Raw genomic sequence first — 21,036 nt, 5'->3', positions numbered from 1 at the left:
TCTTATCTTTGACTTCAGAGTTTTGCTGGTCCCACTACTGACTGACTGACTGAAGGCCACTGAAAACAGCTGTGTTTCTGGTCCCTGGTTCAACATTTGACCAGCCAAAGCCATGAAGCTGCTGGTGTTGCCCAGCAGCTGCTCACTCTAACAGCTGGACATTCTCGCATGCATCACTTGGTGCAGGAGCCAATGTGTCCACCTCCCTGCTTTAACCAAGTATGGATTTCCAACCTTTCAACCTACAAGCAGCTATGTCTTCCAAGGAATTTATTTTTTCTAATCAGGATAAGCTACTTCGGTTACGGTCTTAAAGTCTGCAACTTTGGTTATGGTCTTACAGGCTGAAAAGCTACATATTTTAAGAATACCATTTTAAAGTGTTAAAGACTGTTTCAGGGCATACGCCAATGCATTTTTACTTTTCAATAGAAAAAGCAGCAAAGGAGATGGACACTAGAAAATGCTTTTTAAACTTAACCTCAATCTTTATAAATATAGTTACATTCTGGGACATAAGAACCTTAACATCCTGTTGAGAGGAGCTCCAGGGCAATGTAGTATCAAATTCATATTCTTAGCTGTTTCACTGAATACATTTAAAAACTAGGTTTCCAACAATAAACAACATATTTAGGTTAGTATTGTGCTCTAGGGGCAGAGAGGGGAATGGAAATAGGGTACTTCAATAATATTTGCAATGTTTTATTTCTTAAGCCAGTGGTTGGCTTATGAGTTTTTAAAAATATATATTCTTTACATTTTTGAATGTCAAAAAAAAAATCAATAATTTTAGGAAAGTTTCCCAATTAGCTAATTCAGTATAAAACATTTTATCTCTAGTAGGCCTACCACTGTTATTTCTACTTTTTGTGAAACAGATGGCTATTTTACATAAAGAAAAGCAAGCTCCTTGTGAAAAATACATGGTAGGTAGACTGTCTAGGAACCCTACATAACTCTGATGAGCTAAATAAAGAAGTATGACACATCTAACATGTGATGTCCTCTTATAAATTGAAGAAGAAATCTAACTCCTTGAGATTTTGGAGACATATATACATGCTTTATTCCCTGAAAGATTAATAGGGTTATAAAATTTTAAAGAAAAACCTAGTATATATATCACCTTAATACTAGCGAGAGTAAGATGTACAGTAAGTCCTCACTTAACACTGGTAAGTTCTTAAAAACTGTGACTTTAAGTGAAACAATATATGACGAAACCAATTTTATCAGAGGCTATAAACAATAACTGAGAACCTATAGCATATTTCTGGTCACAAAAATATCACCAAATTTCTAATTAAAGACCCAGAACACGTGTAATATTAAACACTGAAGTCAATGTGAGCTACACATACATTTAAGAAAGATTCATAAAAACAAGTGAGATGATGATTTTCTAACCCACTTATTCCAGTTCAGGATCATGGGTGGCCGGAGCCTCTCCTGTCAGCTCAGGATATACCAGGCAGGCATGCTCACCCTGGACATGCAGGGCATACTCATACCCACGCCTACACCTACACTGACTCACACTGGGACAGCTTAGACACGCCAGTTCACCTCACGTACACATACATCTCTGGGATGTGGGAGGAAACCAAAGTCCCTGGAGAACTGTCCACACAGATATTGGCTCTGGCCAGGAACCTACTTTTTTTCTCATCAATGCTATAATGCAACCATAATGAATGAAACGAGGTTATTCAAAGACCTGCTGTACTTGTCCTTTACAATTCGCATGTTATCTCCTTTGATCAACATTGTCTTGGCATAGCTATTATTATTTTTTCTAACTTGTGGATGAAGTTGAAGATCACCAAGATCAAGTGACTTTTCCCAGGTCTCACAGCTAATAAACAATATTGCTCCCTCTACTTTACCCGACTACTGACAAGATGGCATAAGTTTCAGCTTGAGAGAAAGACGGAGAGACAAAGCCATATAGAACTGATTCTTCACATGGTCCAATGATACCTCTTCTTTAAAAACAATCAATGAACTCTCACCTGGTGATTCTGCAAGATGCTCTTGCTTCTCTTCTCTGTCCTGAAACTGAATTAAATGTGACCACAAAGCTGACTTCCCCTGAAAGTACAAGGTATATAAAAATTTTCATTTTATAAGAAATAATTCATCAAAAAATAATTTCTCATCAAAATCATTCACACTGTAATGGCCATTATGAAGTCTGGAGACTCAAGCTCAGCCATTCTCAGCTTTGTGACATTCTGAGCATCCTGCTCCTTGTGTAACAAGGTCATCCGTCCTTTGCCTCACTGAGAAAACTGGCAGAAGGGCAGCTACTAAGCAAGAGGCCAGAAATGCAGGCACAGAGATTGCTGACTTCAGCTTGGTTGTTACTTAGTTGTATGTAATTAGGCCTTCTATACTAGCTACACTAGCAACCATGGAATTAAAAGGCTCTAGCAGCATATGGAATGGCAATGAGGAAAGAAAGTGGGCAAAAAGGAGAAAGAGAAAGGGGAAAGAAGAAACATGCACAAAACAGAAAAAAATCCAGAAAGGGAGACTAGAGGGACAAAAGCAAAGAAAGCATTTGAGGTTTCCCACCTCTAATTACTAGTAACTTAAAATGGTAAAGAACTGTTCATTCTGGCTGATTTTTTTCCCCCGTACAGTGACAGAAGTAGACACTTAATGGAATTTACAGAGGATATGGCCTCTACAAGTGAATGTGCTGTTTCATCCTTTCCTGTTTACCAGGAAAGAACCCCAAACCACCTCCTAATCATGGGTTATACTTTCTTTTTCTAGAATTAAAACACTTGTGGCACATTTCGGTCATCCTGTGACAAAGGACCATCCTTTAATTTTTATGATGTCTTTTCCTCCTTGTTACATTTCCTAACAGGGCTCCTCATTGGCCGTGTCATCTGGGCATCCTGGGACTGTTACCTGCTTGACCTGCAAGCCGTGGCTCCATATCCTTTCCAGAAGGTCGCAGAGGCTGGCGATCAAGGTGTTCTCCTCCAAGCCGGTTATGTTTGCTTCTCCATGGCCCAGCTCCACTGCTTCGTGGCCCATCTTCTCCACCAACATGCGTTTTGTCTGAAAACGTCACGTGTGGTCACAAGTGTTATCCCAGCAGTAAAACTAAAATCCAACATGACTATTACTGGATCAAGAGACCTGGGTTCCCCTCATTATATTTCTAATTGCAGATTTTTAATCACCCTGGGAATAGTGTCTTAATCTCTGTGGTCAACTAACTTGAGTAATATTAGGTACACTTTTACTATTTCGTTAGAAAGAGGGTCACTAACGAGAGATAACGATGCTGTTTCAAAGTATCCCCATGTAAATGTTTATGTATGACAATTTTCAGACTGCTAACTTGAGTAATTCTGGGAATTACACCAGACCTATAAAATGTACTGTCAGAATCTGAAATCCCATCCTTCCATAACTAGCCTCCCACGGCCCCGCATCTTAGCATACTAAAGATATTTGCACTTAGTTTTGACTGTACTTAGGCAGAAACCACAATACAAACCAGTAGCTCTAAATTTTTTTCAGAATTCTATTTTATGAGTGAATCAGGCCTCATTTTTTCCCTTCCTTTTTTTCCGTTTTTTTTTCTCTTCTCTGCTCATGAGTATGCACCAGAAAAATAGAAAGGAAATGGAAATCAGTTTCAAGTAAGTTAATTTACAGCAGTCTTAGCTGCTCTTATAAAATGTAAAGAGAGAGAGAACCTAGGTCCTTTATGCAGGATCTTGTCCCTGATTCAGTGCTGTCTTTGAAAATAGTGCACTTATTGAATACACAGAGAAGGTCCTCAAGAAATGATCGTCCAGTGAATGAAAGCATTGGCTAAAGTGATGTTCTGAGGTTTTCAATTTGTATTGCTACCTCTGATAAACTAAACACAGATATCAGAGAGTAGACTAGTATGTAATACAGAGAAACCTACAACACAGCTAAGGTCTTCTTCCTCATGGGGATATACACACAGAAGTATGGGCACAGATAAGGTTCTACACAGGTGCACATACAGACACACATTTTTCACATAAGATGACAACATCCCTGACACAACATCTGACTGGCTTAATATCTATCTATTCATGTTGGAGAGGATGACAGCAATGGCTGAAAAAGAAATACCGTGCAGTGCTCCCTTGGCACTAATTCTGTGGGCAATGGAGAACCCACAGAGGTTCCTGACCTCAGTAAAAAGCACACGTTTAGGCCCCAGTACACGTTTTCCTCCAGGGAAGCTACAGGCTCAAACGGGGGTTGACTCTGTTCATCTGAGCCTCGTACACCGAATAAAAACAAATGCACAGTTTCCTCACATTGATAATACATACCTTCATTCTACATTCTTTTAATAAGCCTTCTACAAATTTCCAGTTGGTTTGTGCAATCACTGCGGGAGAGAGGTCTGACAATTTGGGTTGCCTCAGGTTTTTTCCTAAACTTCGTGCCTCTTGCATATATTTCTAAAAATTAAAGAGTATTTTTAATGCATAAACATCAGATATTCTCCTGACATACTTAACCTTAGAAAAACAAGTGCAGGAACAAAACCATATGTGCATAAGTGCAGCAATACAAGTTTTAGTGCTCCAAAGGCAGAGGACATTCGTGCCCGCCCCCAAATTGTTAACTGCTATGAAAATGAGGGTGACAGAAGAAACCCCATCAAGTTGAAACTCATTCAAAATGAGATGGAAGTTCATGTAGTTTAGTCTTTTTATTGGGAATAACCAACATTGTGATTAGTCAGGATCATGGTTAGGATGAAAAAATTGGAGTGTTTGGATTACAAATCAGGATTCTGCAGGTACACCCAGTGACTTTCAGATCACTGGTTTCCTCCACTCCTCTCCCTACAGATTAACAGGCTTAACGTACTTCTAGCTCTTGCGCAGAGCTCCCTAAACCCTTTGCTCTAATCCAAGTCAGGACAGTAAAATCAGGAGTCATGTGCTCCAAATGCAGGAGGTATCTATCTTGCTTTCTGTGACATGTTTGCTACATCCCTCCCTTGCCTTCTTCCACACTCAAGAGAAAGTGGAAACATGGTATCACTTTCAGAGACAGTGATGGCTCAGAGCACAGAAATCCAGTCCTCTGCTCTTGAGCTTTGGTTAGTGAATTTCCAGGAAAAAAAAATCACTACGGTGATTAGGGTAGGACACTTACTGTCTCTTTCTATGCCACCTGCAAAAGCTCTTCCAGATATCTTATGTTTGCATCAGGATCACAAGGCAGAATCCTCCTAAAGTCCCAGTGTCTTAGGACCATATTTAGAAAATAACTACTCTAAATTATATAGTAAAACTAGCAGTTTGTTGGGGAGAAGAGATTGCAAGACAGTGCATCCTCCCACAGACACATATGTGAAATCTTACTGTCTTAAGGGGTGAATTTGAAATTATAAGTGAAGATGTGTAAAATCCTTTGCATTCTTTAAATAAAACTTAGTTTTGTACATTCAGTATATTTCCCCTTTGGAAGAAAAATAATCCATTAAATCTGGTACAAATTTTTTAAAAAATCTCACTGATTAGGGATTCCACTTATTTGTTTACCTGTGACTTCCCAACCCTCCTGATGAAAGGCTGCATTAACAAAACAATCGGTTTCCTTTCCAGTGCCATCAGTTTAAGGACAGATTTAAAAATCAAATCAACTCTACAAGCATTTAGTTCCCTGAACACTTGTGTATACTTCTGCTTTAAATCTTTTTTAGAGGGTCAAAGAAAGAAGGAAAATTGAGAATGAGAGACAACTGCCACCACTAGGGAAATAAAGTGTAACAAGGTCTACTGAAACATTCTGAAGGTTCATTTTCAAATAAATAAAAGCAGGAAATGAAAAGTTTCAGAAAAACCAATCTGAGATACATAAGGCAGGGATCTTATGTGAGAATAATACCTTTACTTCCTATTATTTCAGGTTGTATGAATGTTATTTGGAATATTACAAATCATAGATAAAAGGTTGGTAAAAACATGTTAACTTGTGAATGTGAAAAGGGTTCTGTTTCTCTTCCAGCCTCAGTTATTGTCTCTGGGACTTGGGTAAATGGCGAGAGAACGACTACGAGAGAAACGAGAGAAAGGCTCAATCCTAAAGAAAAGTTAAGTATCAAAGTTGGCTTAGGAAGAAAAGGAGTGAGTAGCATCATCAGGCAAGAGGGTAGGAAGGAGTCTCTAGCATTCTCTTTTTCTCCAAAATATACGAATAATTAGATTTTTAAAAGTCAATAGTTGGATTAAAAATTAAGCACTGTTTAAAAGTTTATGTTCGATTTTATAATCATAAACAAACTAGATTGTGGCTGTCCTTTGAGTGGCCATGTTTACTGAGCACCCAGCACTACACCTATGGGGCGGGGACAGTTATTAGCCAACAGTGAACCACCTGTAAAGTCTCTTGATCATGTCTGCTGAAGCTATAGAATGAGCAACATTCTATCGACATGCACAGAAAGGATACAGAAGATGGCACGGGCATCTTCATAGCCAGTGAGGCTGCCTCTGCATATTGCAAAAAGAGAGCAGTGCCTTTACAGTAAATGAGTGATGAGAAAAACGAGATATTCTCTGAGGCAGCTGGAGGAAACGGTGTATTTTAAGACGAAAATGGAGAACGAGAAACCTTTGGCAAGGAATATTTTTATAATAAAGTCCATTTTACTGCAAAGGGAAGTTATCTCAGATTTCTTCTGAGATTTCTACCATGCTCTTCTTTTGTCAAAGCCAAAAGCAACAAACCACTAGGAACTACCTGTGAAAATATATCCTATCAGTCAATAAACTCTGAACTAACTGCTCTTTAGTACAGGCTCTCTCTTAATTTTCTAATAAACATCCTGTTCTTCTAACTGGCATTGACTTGTGAAGAGAAGACCATTTCAAAGTTAATTTATGCTAATATGTCATAATGGGAAAAATATGGCCAATAGTCCAAAGTTACTCTTGCCCTCAGGTAAGTAGCTGTTTAGTGCCACTTGGTATGCAAGGTGACTGGGAAGAATACTGGCCTGGAAGTCAAGAGTCCTGGGCTGTAGGCCCAGCTCCGCCTTTGTGTGTCCATTTAACTTTGGACAAGTTTTAGACTTTAGTAAATCATGTCCAGTTGGACAAGATGACCTCAGGTGTTCCCCTTAGCACTAAGATTCTACTGATGACCTGATTTTCTGACCACGTAAAATATAGACCACAAGGGTAAATTAAAATGCTGTGGAGGAAAAACCTAGCCGAAGAAAAGCTGACTGAAAAGGAATCACTTCTGCAAAATGCTTAAATCAAAGGGAGTTTGAATATTTATTTCTTTTTGGAAAAAAAAAAATAAATTGCTAAATCTGCTCCCTCACCCCAAATCCCACGGATTAGAGATTTGAATAATTAGTTTTACCTGCCAACGGTAGAGAATTACTCATACTCGTGCTAACACACACTACCACGAAAAGGTACCAAACACGCTTGGAGGTGGAGAGCAAAATGGAGAGGCTGAGAGTTCACGTCACAGGGTGATGTGAGGCATTCTAAGTCTATGTGCACTCACGCATGTGGATAATTCAAGGAACACCAAAGACAAGGTTCGAGAACATCTGCAAAGCACTTTCAGGCAAAGAACATACCAGGCAGCACTCAGAGAAGGATTTTTTGGGAAGTCGTGCAGGAGGAGGTGGACCCTGATCCCACTCCCAGAATGCCATGGAGTTCTGACAGACCAAAAGTTCCCCGGAAGGCTAAGAGGATGGAGAAGTGCCAATGACAGAAAAAGCAAAAAAGAAGAGGATATGGGAGAAAGAGACAAGCAAAACAAGCATGCATATGATAAAGTCACAGCAAAAGAAGGGGAAAGAAAATACTATAACACAAAGAAAAGCACTAGATATGTTATGCTTCAGTTCTTAAGAAAATGTTTAAAATCATATATGTATGAACACATCAACAAAAAGCAGTATACATCTGGAATGATGCTTTGTGCTTTATTTCTACACATTTGAGTTTAGAAAATAGTTAACAGATCTGATTTTTCTTTTGATCACAAGAAATAATCAACTTACTTAATATTATTCAAATACATAATTATGATTTTATTTCAAGTAGTACAAATAAAGCATAGGATCTTAATTTAAAAATAATTTAAAAAAAAATTTAAAAATGGTGTCAGCAAGCCAAGGACGAAGCACAGGCAAATACATCTCTCTTCTTACTAAGTTTAAATTATGCTTGAAACTTTGAAATGTATACACTTCTGAAAATGTTTTTCCCTACAGGAGACATATTGACCAAAAGTGTATTTTAAACTTAGCCTTGTACATGTGCTACACAAGGAGACTTGTTTTAGAGCCTTATTTCAGATGTTCTGAAATTACAAAAATGGGGGGCGGGAGGGAGAAAGGGTGTTTTCTGCTATAAGGCAGTACAAAAGGAGTACTATTTTAGAATACAACTAAACCTGTTTTTTCAAAAGAATGGGAAATAACCTATGCAATGACATGTGCTGGGCTGAGTGAGCCTAGTTCTGGCTCCTGTACGAGGCGCCCCAGGAAAGCAGCCCACATACCTCCCTCAGGTCGTTGTCCAGTCCAACGTGCTCAGAATGCTGCCGAAGGCGGTCTTTCCTGCGCTGGGCAGTGGCGCTCCGACTTACCCAGCGACTGGAAAAAAACAGAAGGTGTAGGTGAACACCACCAATCCCGCAAAACCTGGTCACTTACCTTTAAAATAGAAAGAATGAACTGTTCAAAACAAAAGACTGGCAACACTTATTTTTCTTTTTTTTAATATATAACAGCTTTTTTGAGATATAATTTAAATACCATACAATCATCCGTTTGATGCATGTAATTTAATGGTGTGTAGTATATTCACAATGCTGTGCAACCAGCACAATCGATACTTTTTTAAAACTGAAGTTAAAAAATACATAGTATGTCCTCTGTAATGTCCCCTCCTTTCCATCTTACCTGTCCAACAGAGCTCCAAAATCTGGATGAATATTACCCTCTCACTTCCCTTATCTTATATCCTTGGATATTAGTTCTTTATTTCACTCATGACTACCCATGAACCACTTCACCTACCCTTTATCAACTCTCCTCCAATCTTGTCAAAGACTATTCCATCTTTCGCTTTACCCTCAAGTGTCTTCACTCAACTGATAACCTACCTTGCCTCCTTCCTCTTGTCCTTTATTTAATGATACATACACACAGACACCTTATCTTTCTTCTAATCCTTAAGTATAAAATACACTGGCCTTAGCTCAAAACTATTTCTTCCATCTGTGTCCCTGACCAATTCTCTCTTGCCTTCTTCAGCCTGCTCCATCGGTCACCTCCTGTGCTGTCTCTCCAATTTTTCTCTTCGAACTAAGAGAAACCATGCGTATCCCTCTTGACCCTCTATAATTATGTTTAAATCTCTTTCTTAACTCTTCTCATGTAGCAATGCTTAAAGAGAAACATTTAGACGTAAAGTCTCTACTGATTTGCCTTTGGATCTTCAGTTCATCTCGAATCAGCTTCTTCCCATGAAATGCTCTTGATGAAGCCACTAATATCTCTACCTGCCATATGCAATGGCTATTATTCATTCGATTACTAGCTTTCTCAAACTCTCTGATACATTTAGTAGAGCTGATCACTCTTCTACCTTAAAACTCCACCTATTTTCAACTACCTCAGTGTTTCTAATGGGATAAGCTCTCTCACCTTTGAGACTTTGTCCCTAAAGTTTTCTCCCAACTTCTATTCATCTTTCAGATAGCTTAGATGGCACACAGGACATGTTTCACCAAAATCTGTATCAGTTACCTTTCTTGTAATCTCCAACTGTAGTACCTACCACAGTGTGTTATTCTTACTTATCCCTATAATTCTATAAAATCCTATTATAAATTCTTTAAGGGCTCGTATCATGTCTGTCAGCCATTTTATTGGCACAGTATTTTACATCACCTGCCCCTTCTATAAATACACTTTAAATAAATAATCAGAGATGCAGTCTAACATTTACGTTTACAGATTTTCATCACTGCATATAAGCAGTAACAAATTCTGTTTCCTTTATTCCAACACTCATTTTGGCTTTTAAATGTTCCTGAAATCAGGATGTATCTTTCACTCCAAAAATATGCTAAATGCATGATTTTTCCAAAAAGCTTTTGAGTTAATAGTAGATTTTACAACCAACAGTTACTTACAATTAAGTAAATGTGCTCAAAACAACCTGTGTTCAACAGTAAGAGGTGCTATACGATGAAATAGAATCATTAAAAAAAAAAATCAAGTTTCTAAAAATAATATGGGAGAGTGCTTCTGATATAATAATGAATGAAAAAGCAAGATACAGCACTGTATAAACAATATTCTAATTTTGTAAAGAAAAAAAAATGTGAATGTGCACACACACCAAGATCCATGCAATGAAAAAACACCACCAAATGTTATGGGCGGGTTTACCCCATCACTTTCCACTATCCTAAATTTTCAAATGAACATTTTATATCAAACTATTTTTTTTTCATTTCCCAGGTCTTGACTATGTTTTCATTGCACTATTCTAGGAATATTTACTTGAGTATATATCCTTGACAGCACAGAGTCATACACAATATAAAAAATGAATTTATATTTTTGCCATTCAGGAAAAGTCATATTGCATACTGATAATTTATTATTTTTAATTTATTAATAAAGTATCCAATCTACAAAAAGCTTAAAATGAGAATGTTGCTTCTTTTGTTTCTTTTAAAATAATTTATGCATGCCTTTGGTTTCAAGCTTCTGAATCATCTCATTTCAGTCTGCTAGAGGAACATTGAATAATTATAAATATGGTACCAAGGAGGGTGCCTTTCTTAATAGTTTTTTTCAAAAGGAACAGGTTTATATCAGGGAAAAAAAATGTGCAAAGATCTAGTGATAGCCCTCGGAAGTGGAATATAAAGGAGAGAACATTTCCCTTGGCAGGGAAAAGTGTAAAAGGCTTTAGGTAAAGAAAAGGATAAATATTGACTTACATAATATAACTAGCATCTCACTATACACTCTGTGGGACAAAATGCGCTATTTAATTTTATTTTCAAAACAGAAATAAGCACCTGCTTGAGAAAATTACTACGAAGTCCGCACATTCCTGGTCTAGTTAAGTAATTCATTCTTTGCATTATTAACTTCATTTACAAAGCATAATTTTACCAATGATTCCCTGAATCATTAAAGATTGCTTATTTGCTTTTGCCTTATAAGCAGCATACTACATTCTCTTTAACAGTTGATCATTTATTTACATAGGCATGGCTATAAATCTCTTTACCCTGTGATTAGTTTTGAGATCTTTTTTCTTTCTGGTAAACCTGAAAATGTAATGCTTGGGGCTCTGTGTGGAAATGGGAAACCCTAGTTTATATATAAGATTAATAGCAAGAAAATATGCCAGTAAGATTTTAAAATCGAAACCTCCCCTCCTGAGCACTCCCTACTTACCTTCTCTGCTTTATTTTTCATCACCAATCTTATCACTATCTGACAGGTTACTTATTTTTACATATTAAATTTCTTTATTGTTTGCTTCCTCCTACTTGAAAGCAGAGATTTCTGTTGTTCTGCTCATTGCTAGACTTCCAGTGAACAGGACAGTGCCTCATGTTATAATAGGGGTTCCATAAATATTTGCCAAATGAATGAATGAGCAATCGAATGCTGTCCAAAAGCAAATCAAACTATTAAAATTAATAGCCTACTTGTATCAAAGTGATTCAAACAATCGGGATATTTTATAAACATGAATTGTGTCTCCCCAAAAAGAAATGCTGAAGTTTTAACCCCAATACCTGTGAATGGGACTTCATTTGGAAATAGGGGCTTTGCAGATATAATCAAGTTAAAATAAGGTTATTAGAGTGAGCCCTAATCCAACGTGACTGGTGTCCTTACCAGAAGAGGGAAATGCGGACACAGACACAGAGAGATGACAGCCATGTGAAGACAAGACAGAGCTGTGCTACTAGATTCCAAGGAATGCCTGGGGCTACCAGAAGCTGGAAGAGGCGAGGAAGGATCCTCCCCTAGAGGCCTCAGAGGGAGCATGGCCCTGCCAACACCTTGACTTTGGATTTCTAGCCTCCAAAACTGTGACGGAATAAATTTCTGTTGGTTTAAGTCACCGAGTTTGTAGTACTTTGTTACTAGGAAACTAATACAGATAATGAAAGTAAAACTTTTCTAATTCCATTAGACAGTATTAGCACCATATTTAAACACGGTCATTTAAAGTGAACCTATTCTCAAAGGCACATTATCTAAAAAAAAATTATCTCTCATCTTTGAATTTTCTTACATGATGGAATTAAAAGTCAAATACTCAGAGTGTCAATTCATATTTCAAATGGATTAATTTGGCCTTTGAATAAAGCAATCAGATTGATGAGATGTTTAATGGCTAAGCATTACTCAATTAGAACTGCAGAGCACTGCACACTTCATTCATTCTTCAACCAACCATTCAAGTAAAGAACGTGCTTACTTGTTATTAGTTGGTCCTGTTGCCAAGACATCGGACTGTAACTTTGGGAAGAACCCTTGCTCATATTTGCCTTGACCAATTTTCATATCAAGTAGATGTGGGTGGATTGCAGTATGATCCATTTTCGTCAGCCGCTGCTCAATTGACTGGGCTATAAATTAAATTTATAATAAATGAGAGACATTTCATGGCTAAGCCTTAAAAAATAATGCTTCTTCTACTCATGCACCAACAAGGAAGGAACTCAGTCTTTCTGACATTCTGAAATAGATTTTTACAAAAGCTCTTCAGAAATTAGTATAATGTAAGTATAAAAAGGTTAATTTATAGTAAATACTAGATAATTAATTTTCATGATATTTCCGCCTTTGTCAAAAGCAGGGCAGTGGGGTTGAAAAATCTATAATTTGGTACTGAAATAGTTTCCTTTAAGTGGGAAATTCAATATTCTTAATGAAAACATGGTTCTAAGTACAACATAAAAGAAAATGATGGCAAATAAAATATTTTCCTTGACCTGAAAGCCAAGTAAAGGTAAGGAAAAAGCAAGCAGATGCCTTTTATTACTTTACTTCTTTGTAGAAAGACCCATTAAATATTTGTAGTTCCATTTGCAGAAACAAGGAACTGTGTGAAGTTTATTACTTTTAGTAACAGTCACATTCTCATTAATAGGAGTTACTTAGTAGTGTTTATTAGATCAAGAGGAAAATTAGATGCAGAGAAAAATAAAATAAGCAGGCATTTAGAAAATGTCCAGAGGATAAGAAACTGACCTTCTGAAGAATAAAACAGGGCAAAGTTAATGATAGGAATTATCTATTTTTAAACCACTTAAAGTTAGGAGGATGTCTCAAAAATCCAAGCAACAGTAAACTATGTCTCTGGTAAAAAATCTTAAATGTTTTTATCAACTGAATTTTAGAGAAGAAATGTAATATTTGAGAATCAAGACTATGTCTCTAATCTGTTGCCTACATATTACTAAAACAGGAGAACAAGTGATTGTGGTTGTGTGATAAATAGAACACACTGTGGGAAATGCTAATCTTAGGATTTGAGAGAAGTAAAAAAGTATTTTTATAACTATTTCATAGAATCAATTTATTTTGCCCCTTTTATACCAACGGATTGAATACTGCTTGTTATTCCCTATACAAAGTCTAAAAAATATTTGGGGTGGGGGGGGTGCGGAGGGATCCGTCCATGAAACATACTACTCTTATCAAGAGAACATGCTTAATACCATGTTACGAGAGCTCAGTGCTTCACCTGAGACAGCTGTTTGTGTCTGATGATGGTATTAAGGTAAGCACTGCAGAAGCCACTATTACCCTCTATGACTTAATGTTAAATATCTACTTTAAACTTCCCTAATTTTTATTCATAACCCATAAAAATTTATCCAAAACTTTTTTGAATTTAATTTTGTTTTTAAAGAGTAACTTGTAACTTCTCTTGAAATATAATCCATACATTCTATGCTGGGCAAAAGGATGCCATGTTTTAATGTGAAATGATATTTAATTTTCAAGGATGCCCCCTGGTTCTCTACAACCCAATCTATACTCTCAATGCTTTCTAATATTTGTAAAACACAATTAACAGATGGTTTAGGCAACACAATGCTTAGATTTATAGCATGGAATTTTCTGAAGTTCCTGCCAATTTTATGTTCCATGAAATACAACAAAATTCTGTCTCTGCCAATGAGTGCCTCTGTTTTATGAAAGGAAAAAAGGAAAAGTAGCTTCAGTTTTTCCACTGGATTTAAAATGACAGGGGAATCCATCTAATACTGACTTGCTCTCCTTTAGTTAGGAAGCTTTTTAAAAATAAAAATCGTAATTCACAATAAATTATTCTTGGGTTTACATTTAAGACTGCCAGAGGGGACACAATGCAATTTTACTTTTCTATGATTACATCACAAGTGAATACTGAACATTCAGAAATGATTAAATGCCTGCTTTGAGAAGTCATGGGCCTGTGGTTATACTTTCAAGGGTTTGTGCCAATATTATTTTCTGTGATTGGTAAGGAAAAAGAAAACTCTGCATTACTATCAACTTGTTGCCTTTCTGCACAGAAATCATGAGGTTCTGGTGCCACAATGTCAACAGCAGATAGCCTCTGCCTAAAGAGTTCACCTGCAAATCAAAATTCTTTTTAGTTACAGGAAAAACAAAAACAAAAGCAAAACAACAAAAGTTACACAATAAAAAATCCAATGTTGACAACAAAATCCCAACCCGATAAAAGAAATAACTGCACCCTCTTTGAGAGATTGACATAGTCACGGCCAGCTGCCTCCTCTAACTTTTTTGAAAAGTCTTTGATAAATTTAAGTTCCTGGGAGACTACTGCTTTGGCTGAATCTCATTTTCATATATGTTAAATCTGTAATGGTACATTTTCAAGAGTATTATATAATTTCTGTCAAGATAGTGGGAGTATCAAACTCTTTGAGAGGCTGAGAGAAAATCTATTTTAATTGAAAAGATTTTCTGGAAGCACACAAAATAATTGGTGCTTAGCTCCATTAAAAAAAAAAAAACCCTGTCAGGAAGAGAGGAAGGAAATCAGCATTATGCTATTCATATGGCCGTTTAAGCACTAAAAGTCACACTACTCTCTGAGCAGGCACAGACAATTTCATTCATTCTACTCCCTCAATTTCCAGAAACAGAACTAACTGCCACTTCCTGAAGGGCTCCAAGGATCTACTCTCTTAAGTGAGAATATAGTAGGATGATGTTCCAGAGAGTTATCAGAGAGACTGCTAAAGCTACATAAAAGACATCATTTACATACTTCTTTCCTTAAATATGCTTCAACTACAGCTTCACAAGACCTGTGACTTTGATCTATTTAAATAAGCGAGAAAGACAAGCAACAAAGGCAGAGCAAAGAAACCCCACATTTGCTGTCTCCTTTTTCTCCAGAGGAAAAACGGCTTCCAAATAGCTCCTATGTTTGAACGAAAATGTATAAAAGAAGGGGGCACTCAGGTGATAAATATCAGTTTATCTGGCGAACCAGGTATAAATGTATAAAATCGTGTGGATTGGTACATTTTACACGTTTCTTTATTGAATGAACAGCTAACATGGTAGTATGGCTTCAGGGTCGAGAATCAATCAAACCGGGTTCAAATCATGACTTCACCGATCACTAGCTATGCAAAACAAGTTACTTACTCAATTTTCTCAACTGTAAAATGAGGACAGTTATACAACAAAAGTAAATGTGCCTCTACCTGCCTCAGCATTAGGATCAAGTGCAAGAAGACATGTAAAATAGCTGATATAGTGCCCATTACATAGTAATACTCAGTAAACGTTGACTATTAATATGATTTTTTTAGTGGCCTATATTACACCGCTAGACAGGACTAGCCAAGACTCATAATTCTCTTTGAGAGAAAAACTAGTGTCTGATTTGGGAAACCTCTAATTTGAATACAAGAATCTGGAGATTTAATTTCAATAAATGAAGCTATTATAATTAATGGCACCACTAAAATAAACAGACTGTTTTAGTTATGTAGCATCTCAGATTTACTATTTTAAATTAACACTTACGTTTTCCTGGATAAAGAGAAAAGAAGTGAGAAGTAAAATGGCAACATAAGCAGCAAGATAGAATAAGACCAAAACCATAGCAACTTTGTGGTTTTACTTCATTCAATTTGTTATTGCTTTTTCTAAGAGAAGAGAAACATCAAGTAGGAATGGATGGACGTGAACTCGGAAACAAGAAAATACAACTAACGAAAGCACCTCTTAATATAGTACAAAGATTAACCATGAAGTCTAAAACTAAAAATTAATTTTGTGGTTTATAAGACCAATAACATATGAAAACAAATAATGGTGGATTTTAAGTTAATTTTAAAAGGGATAGCAAATGTACCTGCTTCTTTTAAAGTGCTGCATTTCTGATATATAGATGTCCTCAAAGTGGGTGCCCTTACATTATACAGTCTTATCTTCTCAATCCGAGAGTCAAAGACCCGAAGCAAAGAATCTTTCTCCTCCCACTGAGACATAATTTTATTATCAATAAAGGTGGCAAACATCTGTGTTTCAATGAAGCGTGAGAGAAATGGCAGGTATGGCTCAGGCTGGTCAGACAGAAAGGAAGCCTGTAATGAGATAATTAAAAAATTATTAGTGCAAAGAGACCATCTCAATACTATATGATAAATCCAAAAATTATTTCTTGCTAAGGTCATTTTTTTAATCTTATACAAAACTGATACCTCCGAAATTCAAAAATTCTTAAAAATTCATTTTTCCATCCTCTCTTCTAAATTCATGGAACTTAGGTCACTTAGGTCTTTATCACTGATCGTACCTTTCAAAATTGATTTACATTTTGCTCCTCATGGCCATTATGTCGAAAAGAGAGCATCATTAGTGAAAGATGGTGAATCAGTGGCTACATGATCATCAATCATCTTCTTCACTTACCATTAAATTTGATCCCCATCCCCAAAGAGCTGTAATTTCTTCTGCCCTCTATTCCTAGCCTTTGCAATATACCTCCAAGTCATAAGGCAGTGAGGTGATTAATTGATATGATGATATACACATAAGTAATAACGTTAAATAAAACCAATAGAGTCTGTGTTTATGGGTACAATCTTTTTGTTCTTCTTCAAATGGATGTTTTTCTAGGCTCCAACTCTGTTATAGACACTGATGGATGAGTGTTAATTCAAGATCAAACTCCTTCCAGACCTGTGCTGACAGAACAGTCTGGGCCTTAACAATTAAAAACAGCATTGCTTAAAAAACCATCTGAAGCAAGCCAAAGCTTTGGAAAATGTGTTCAACAGGCCATACGTTCCTGCTAACTACCAGCTTGTCTCCTGCATGGATGGAGTGGTTCAGTAAATTGCAGTAAGTTTTTAATTCAAAATGTTCTTTGGTTTTCTGCAGTTCTTCAGGTCTATGCGTATGTAGGAATTCTAGTCCCGGTTTGGTACTAGCTGAAATCTGGAAGTGAATTACTATTTCAGCTGCTGGGTTAGTTTGACTTTTCATTCTTTAGAGCAGATGCAGTATGGCAGAAGATAGAATGGAAAAGGTGGAAGGGTAAGTTGTGACATAAGGTTACTCTCCCTAATACTCATTACATTCTTCCTAGCATATTTATTTTTCATTCTGAAATTTTGGAAGCCTTTTAAAAACTTCCTTACGGAAACCACTTACTCAATTTAAGTGCCTCTGCAGTTCAGATGTATTTACATAAATCCAAATAGGCAGAGAAAGAGTCACAAGAGTCTCTAGAAATCAGTTCACCTCTTCAAGGGGTATTTTACAGACAAACATCAAGTTTTCTTTTTATAGAGCGAAAAGTTTTTCCTAAATGGGCAAAATGTCTGGCTTTTGATATTCAGACCCTCATAGACAACAACATTTAGGGTCAGCAAAGACTTGGCTTACCAGACTACTATGTGATAGTCCTGTAAATCTTCCTAGTGAAAAATGAGATGATTACAAGCCTTCTGGATTCCAACATGAAACTTTCATTTCTCTAGGGGTTCTATAAAAAGATTCCATTTATAGTTTGAAGCTACATAAAGATTAGGAAGGAAGAAAGTACCAGTGCTCAATTTAGATAAGAATTTGAATTGCCCCAAGGATAAATCAAGAGTGCACACAGAGAGGTTCTGAGCTGGATAGGAAAAAATGTGGAAAAATAGTTAAGCTTAATGAGAAGGAACTTAAGAGCAGGCATACATTTGGAGAAAAGAAGGATTCTTAATTTATTAAAGAAGTTTTCTCAAACATAAAGTGTACTGGAACTTAACTGTTCAATACGGTTTATATTCTCCGTCTGAAAAAAAATCTGATGAAATCAGAAAATAATCTTTTATACTACCCACCTTTACAGAATTTTTTAATTAATATTTATTTGCCAGATGCTCCAAGACAGTGGATTAGCCTCTTAAAATGTACAAGCCCCTTTGAGAGATCTTTCATGACATAAAGATACCATTTAGTGAAAAGTGTCGTAATTCATTCTGATAGTAATATCATGCCTCAGCAACCACAGAGGCAGAGGACTGAACTATACCCTGGTGACTTGAAAGAGTTAATGCCCATCCCTAAGTGCTTTTGTCTTGGGGGAAAAAAATCTAGTAGGTATGTCAAGAAAAACTAGCAGAAGAATATTCTATTGTAAACCTTAGAAAGAAGTGTCAACATCAGTCAGACAACTGAAAGTTGGTGCTATTTTCTGTCACCTCTTCCCCCAAAGTGGAACAGAGCCTTAGACCTACAGTCATGAAACTTAACTTACTCACTCTCTCTCTCTTTTGATCCTAGAATGAGATAAAAATGTGGCTTCTGAAACTAAACTGTTTGTTACCTTTACATGGACAACTTGTGACTTCATTATAGGTTGAAGACAAAAATATAAAAATAAGCATTTATTAGAAAAGGAATAGTACTTATTTAACTAGACTTCATCCTTCACTAAGAGTACATGAAACTCTTAGGTCAGATAGTATTAACAGATTTGAAAAAACTATGAGATTTCAGTTCCTATAATTCAAGAATTTTCAACATATAGAAAAATTTAAAATAAGATTAAAGGCAATTTAATACACAATTCAAATGACCAGCTGGATGATGTGATTTGCTTTCCTATGAAATCATTATATCTAGTGTAAAATACTGGTAAAGAAAAGTTATTAATGGAAAAGGAGAGAGGAAATATCAGTGTTTAAAAAGAAGTTAACAAAACCAAGTGACACAGACCACTAAGAACCATAGAAAAGGAAACTATGGTTCTTTTTACTTTGTCGAAGTTCTGCATCTGCTCCCGGTTGGTCAGCCAGGACTCCATGTCTTGGGCAGTCTGAATTACAAACGCCTCGTAGTCTGCAAACATCTGTGTAAAGCGGTTAGCAAAGACCTCTCGGAGCTGTACGTTGAGCTGGTAGTCTCTCAGTTCTGCCTCTTCACAATGCAGTTTCAAATCCTTTTCTTTTTCACCCAGAGAGGCAGAGAGGTCCATTTTTTCCACAGTCACACCGGTCCGCTTGGCCAGAGCCTGGAGGCGAGCTATGGTTTCGTTGCCCTTGAGTAACTCGTACATACTGATGCTGTTAGTGGAGACATTGCCATTCTTCTTGTCGTTCACCAAGTCTTTCAGAACCAGATTCTTCAGTTTGGTGGCACTCTCACTGCAATCTAGACTGCCTTCAGGAGGGATCCCAAATTGAAGAAGAACTTCCGAGAGTTCTTGGATAAAATCTACTTTATTGGGGAACTGTGGAAATTCTTCAGGCAACTCGATGAAATGGTTGTCAATATCCACAAAACACAAATTAGCCTGAAAGAGAAAAAAGAAATATAAAGGTTTTAAAATAAAGGCATTTTATGTTCTAAAATATTCTTGGTATTAGAAACAAAATCATAGATTATGCTGTCTCTTATGCAAACCTTCTCAAGGTTAAGAATTTATTCTTTAAAAATAAATCTCTATTGCTAGCATTTCCCCCATGTGAGTATTTTATGCCATATTTAATACAAATATGTAATTTTCTCTGTGTCTCATCATTTTATTATAGTCAGGGCATGATTCTGTAATATACGGCATCCATTAAGCATTCCCATATGGGTAAAGGTGCACAGACTGATAGGACCTTACAAACTGAAGGCACTGGGTACAATTCTCACTGAATGAGCTTAAACTTTCTATGCCACTCCACTGCTCTAATTTAAGTTGCAATTTAGAATTAACAATAATTGCTAAAACTTAGCAGCTGTAGTACCCCCCAAATGGGATGAAAATGGCGAAGAGCAATCCACTTCACAGAAAATCCATAAATTTTCACTTTATCCAAAATTAGCTTCAACCTCTTGGACAACAAAACCATTTCCGAAGTCATTAGACAAACAGCAGGAGGAACATAAAGGTGGTAGAGGTGGTCCTCGCAGAAATATAAACGATTAACCCTTGGATAATTAAGAGTTGACTCAGGAGATAGTTTTGAGTTGAGGAAAAGAAGAGATAGAAATCAAAGGAAGTGTTTTTTTTGAGTTTGCTTATACTCTAGATTTTGAATAAAAAGACTTTTAAATATTCTTCAAGTTAGATAGGAAAATTCGAGGGCCCAGTACCTGCATAAAATTCTGATTATCCCTCAGGTATTTGATTATAGTAGACTCCAAAACAGTATTTTACTTTTACTGTTCAGACCCTCTTCATCAGAACTGGGTTGTCAGTGTAAAGGAAAACTCTGCTCCTGGGTAGGTAGGTGGGAGGGGGATGCAAAAGTGAAGCCCATCACGTAAAACTGATCCTGGCTACCTCAGGGCCTGAACACAGGGCACGGGGTGGGAGTCAACAAACAGAATAGGAAGCTTTACCTCATGTTTCCCCATCCACCCCCGCTACACCTCCATCAGCAAGGAGAGAATCCACACTGTCCTCTGATTTGGAATGTCATGGTAAGGTGAAAAGAGGGGAGAAAACAGTTGTATCTCTC

The 21,036-nt window shown here is 36.8% G+C and overlaps 1 protein-coding gene across 5 annotated transcripts in view; it reads right to left on the bottom strand.

Moving 5' to 3' along the window:
* Positions 1–21,036, bottom strand: part of DENND5B (DENN domain containing 5B) — a 137,410-nt gene that overhangs the window by 30,605 nt on the left and 85,769 nt on the right. For 3 of the 5 annotated variants that reach the window (XM_039882372.1, XM_039882368.1, XM_039882369.1), the window contains 8 exons: positions 19,341–19,877; positions 16,443–16,674; positions 14,591–14,677; positions 12,528–12,678; positions 8,563–8,656; positions 4,344–4,475; positions 2,926–3,078; positions 2,016–2,094 (listed from right to left, as the gene is read on the bottom strand). In XM_039882372.1, the coding sequence (XP_039738306.1) occupies positions 2,016–2,094; positions 2,926–3,078; positions 4,344–4,475; positions 8,563–8,656; positions 12,528–12,678; positions 14,591–14,677; positions 16,443–16,674; positions 19,341–19,877 (1,465 nt within the window). The remainder of the gene's footprint in view (positions 1–2,015; positions 2,095–2,925; positions 3,079–4,343; positions 4,476–8,562; positions 8,657–12,527; positions 12,679–14,590; positions 14,678–16,442; positions 16,675–19,340; positions 19,878–21,036) is intronic. The other 2 variants (XM_039882370.1, XM_039882371.1) reach the window with 1 other exon arrangement.

This window comes from Pteropus medius, unplaced genomic scaffold, assembly GCF_902729225.1.
Source record: "Pteropus medius unplaced genomic scaffold, Ma_sr-lr_union100, whole genome shotgun sequence".
Classification (NCBI taxonomy): domain Eukaryota; kingdom Metazoa; phylum Chordata; class Mammalia; order Chiroptera; family Pteropodidae; genus Pteropus; species Pteropus medius.
This window is presented reverse-complemented; position numbering and strand designations above follow the sequence as displayed.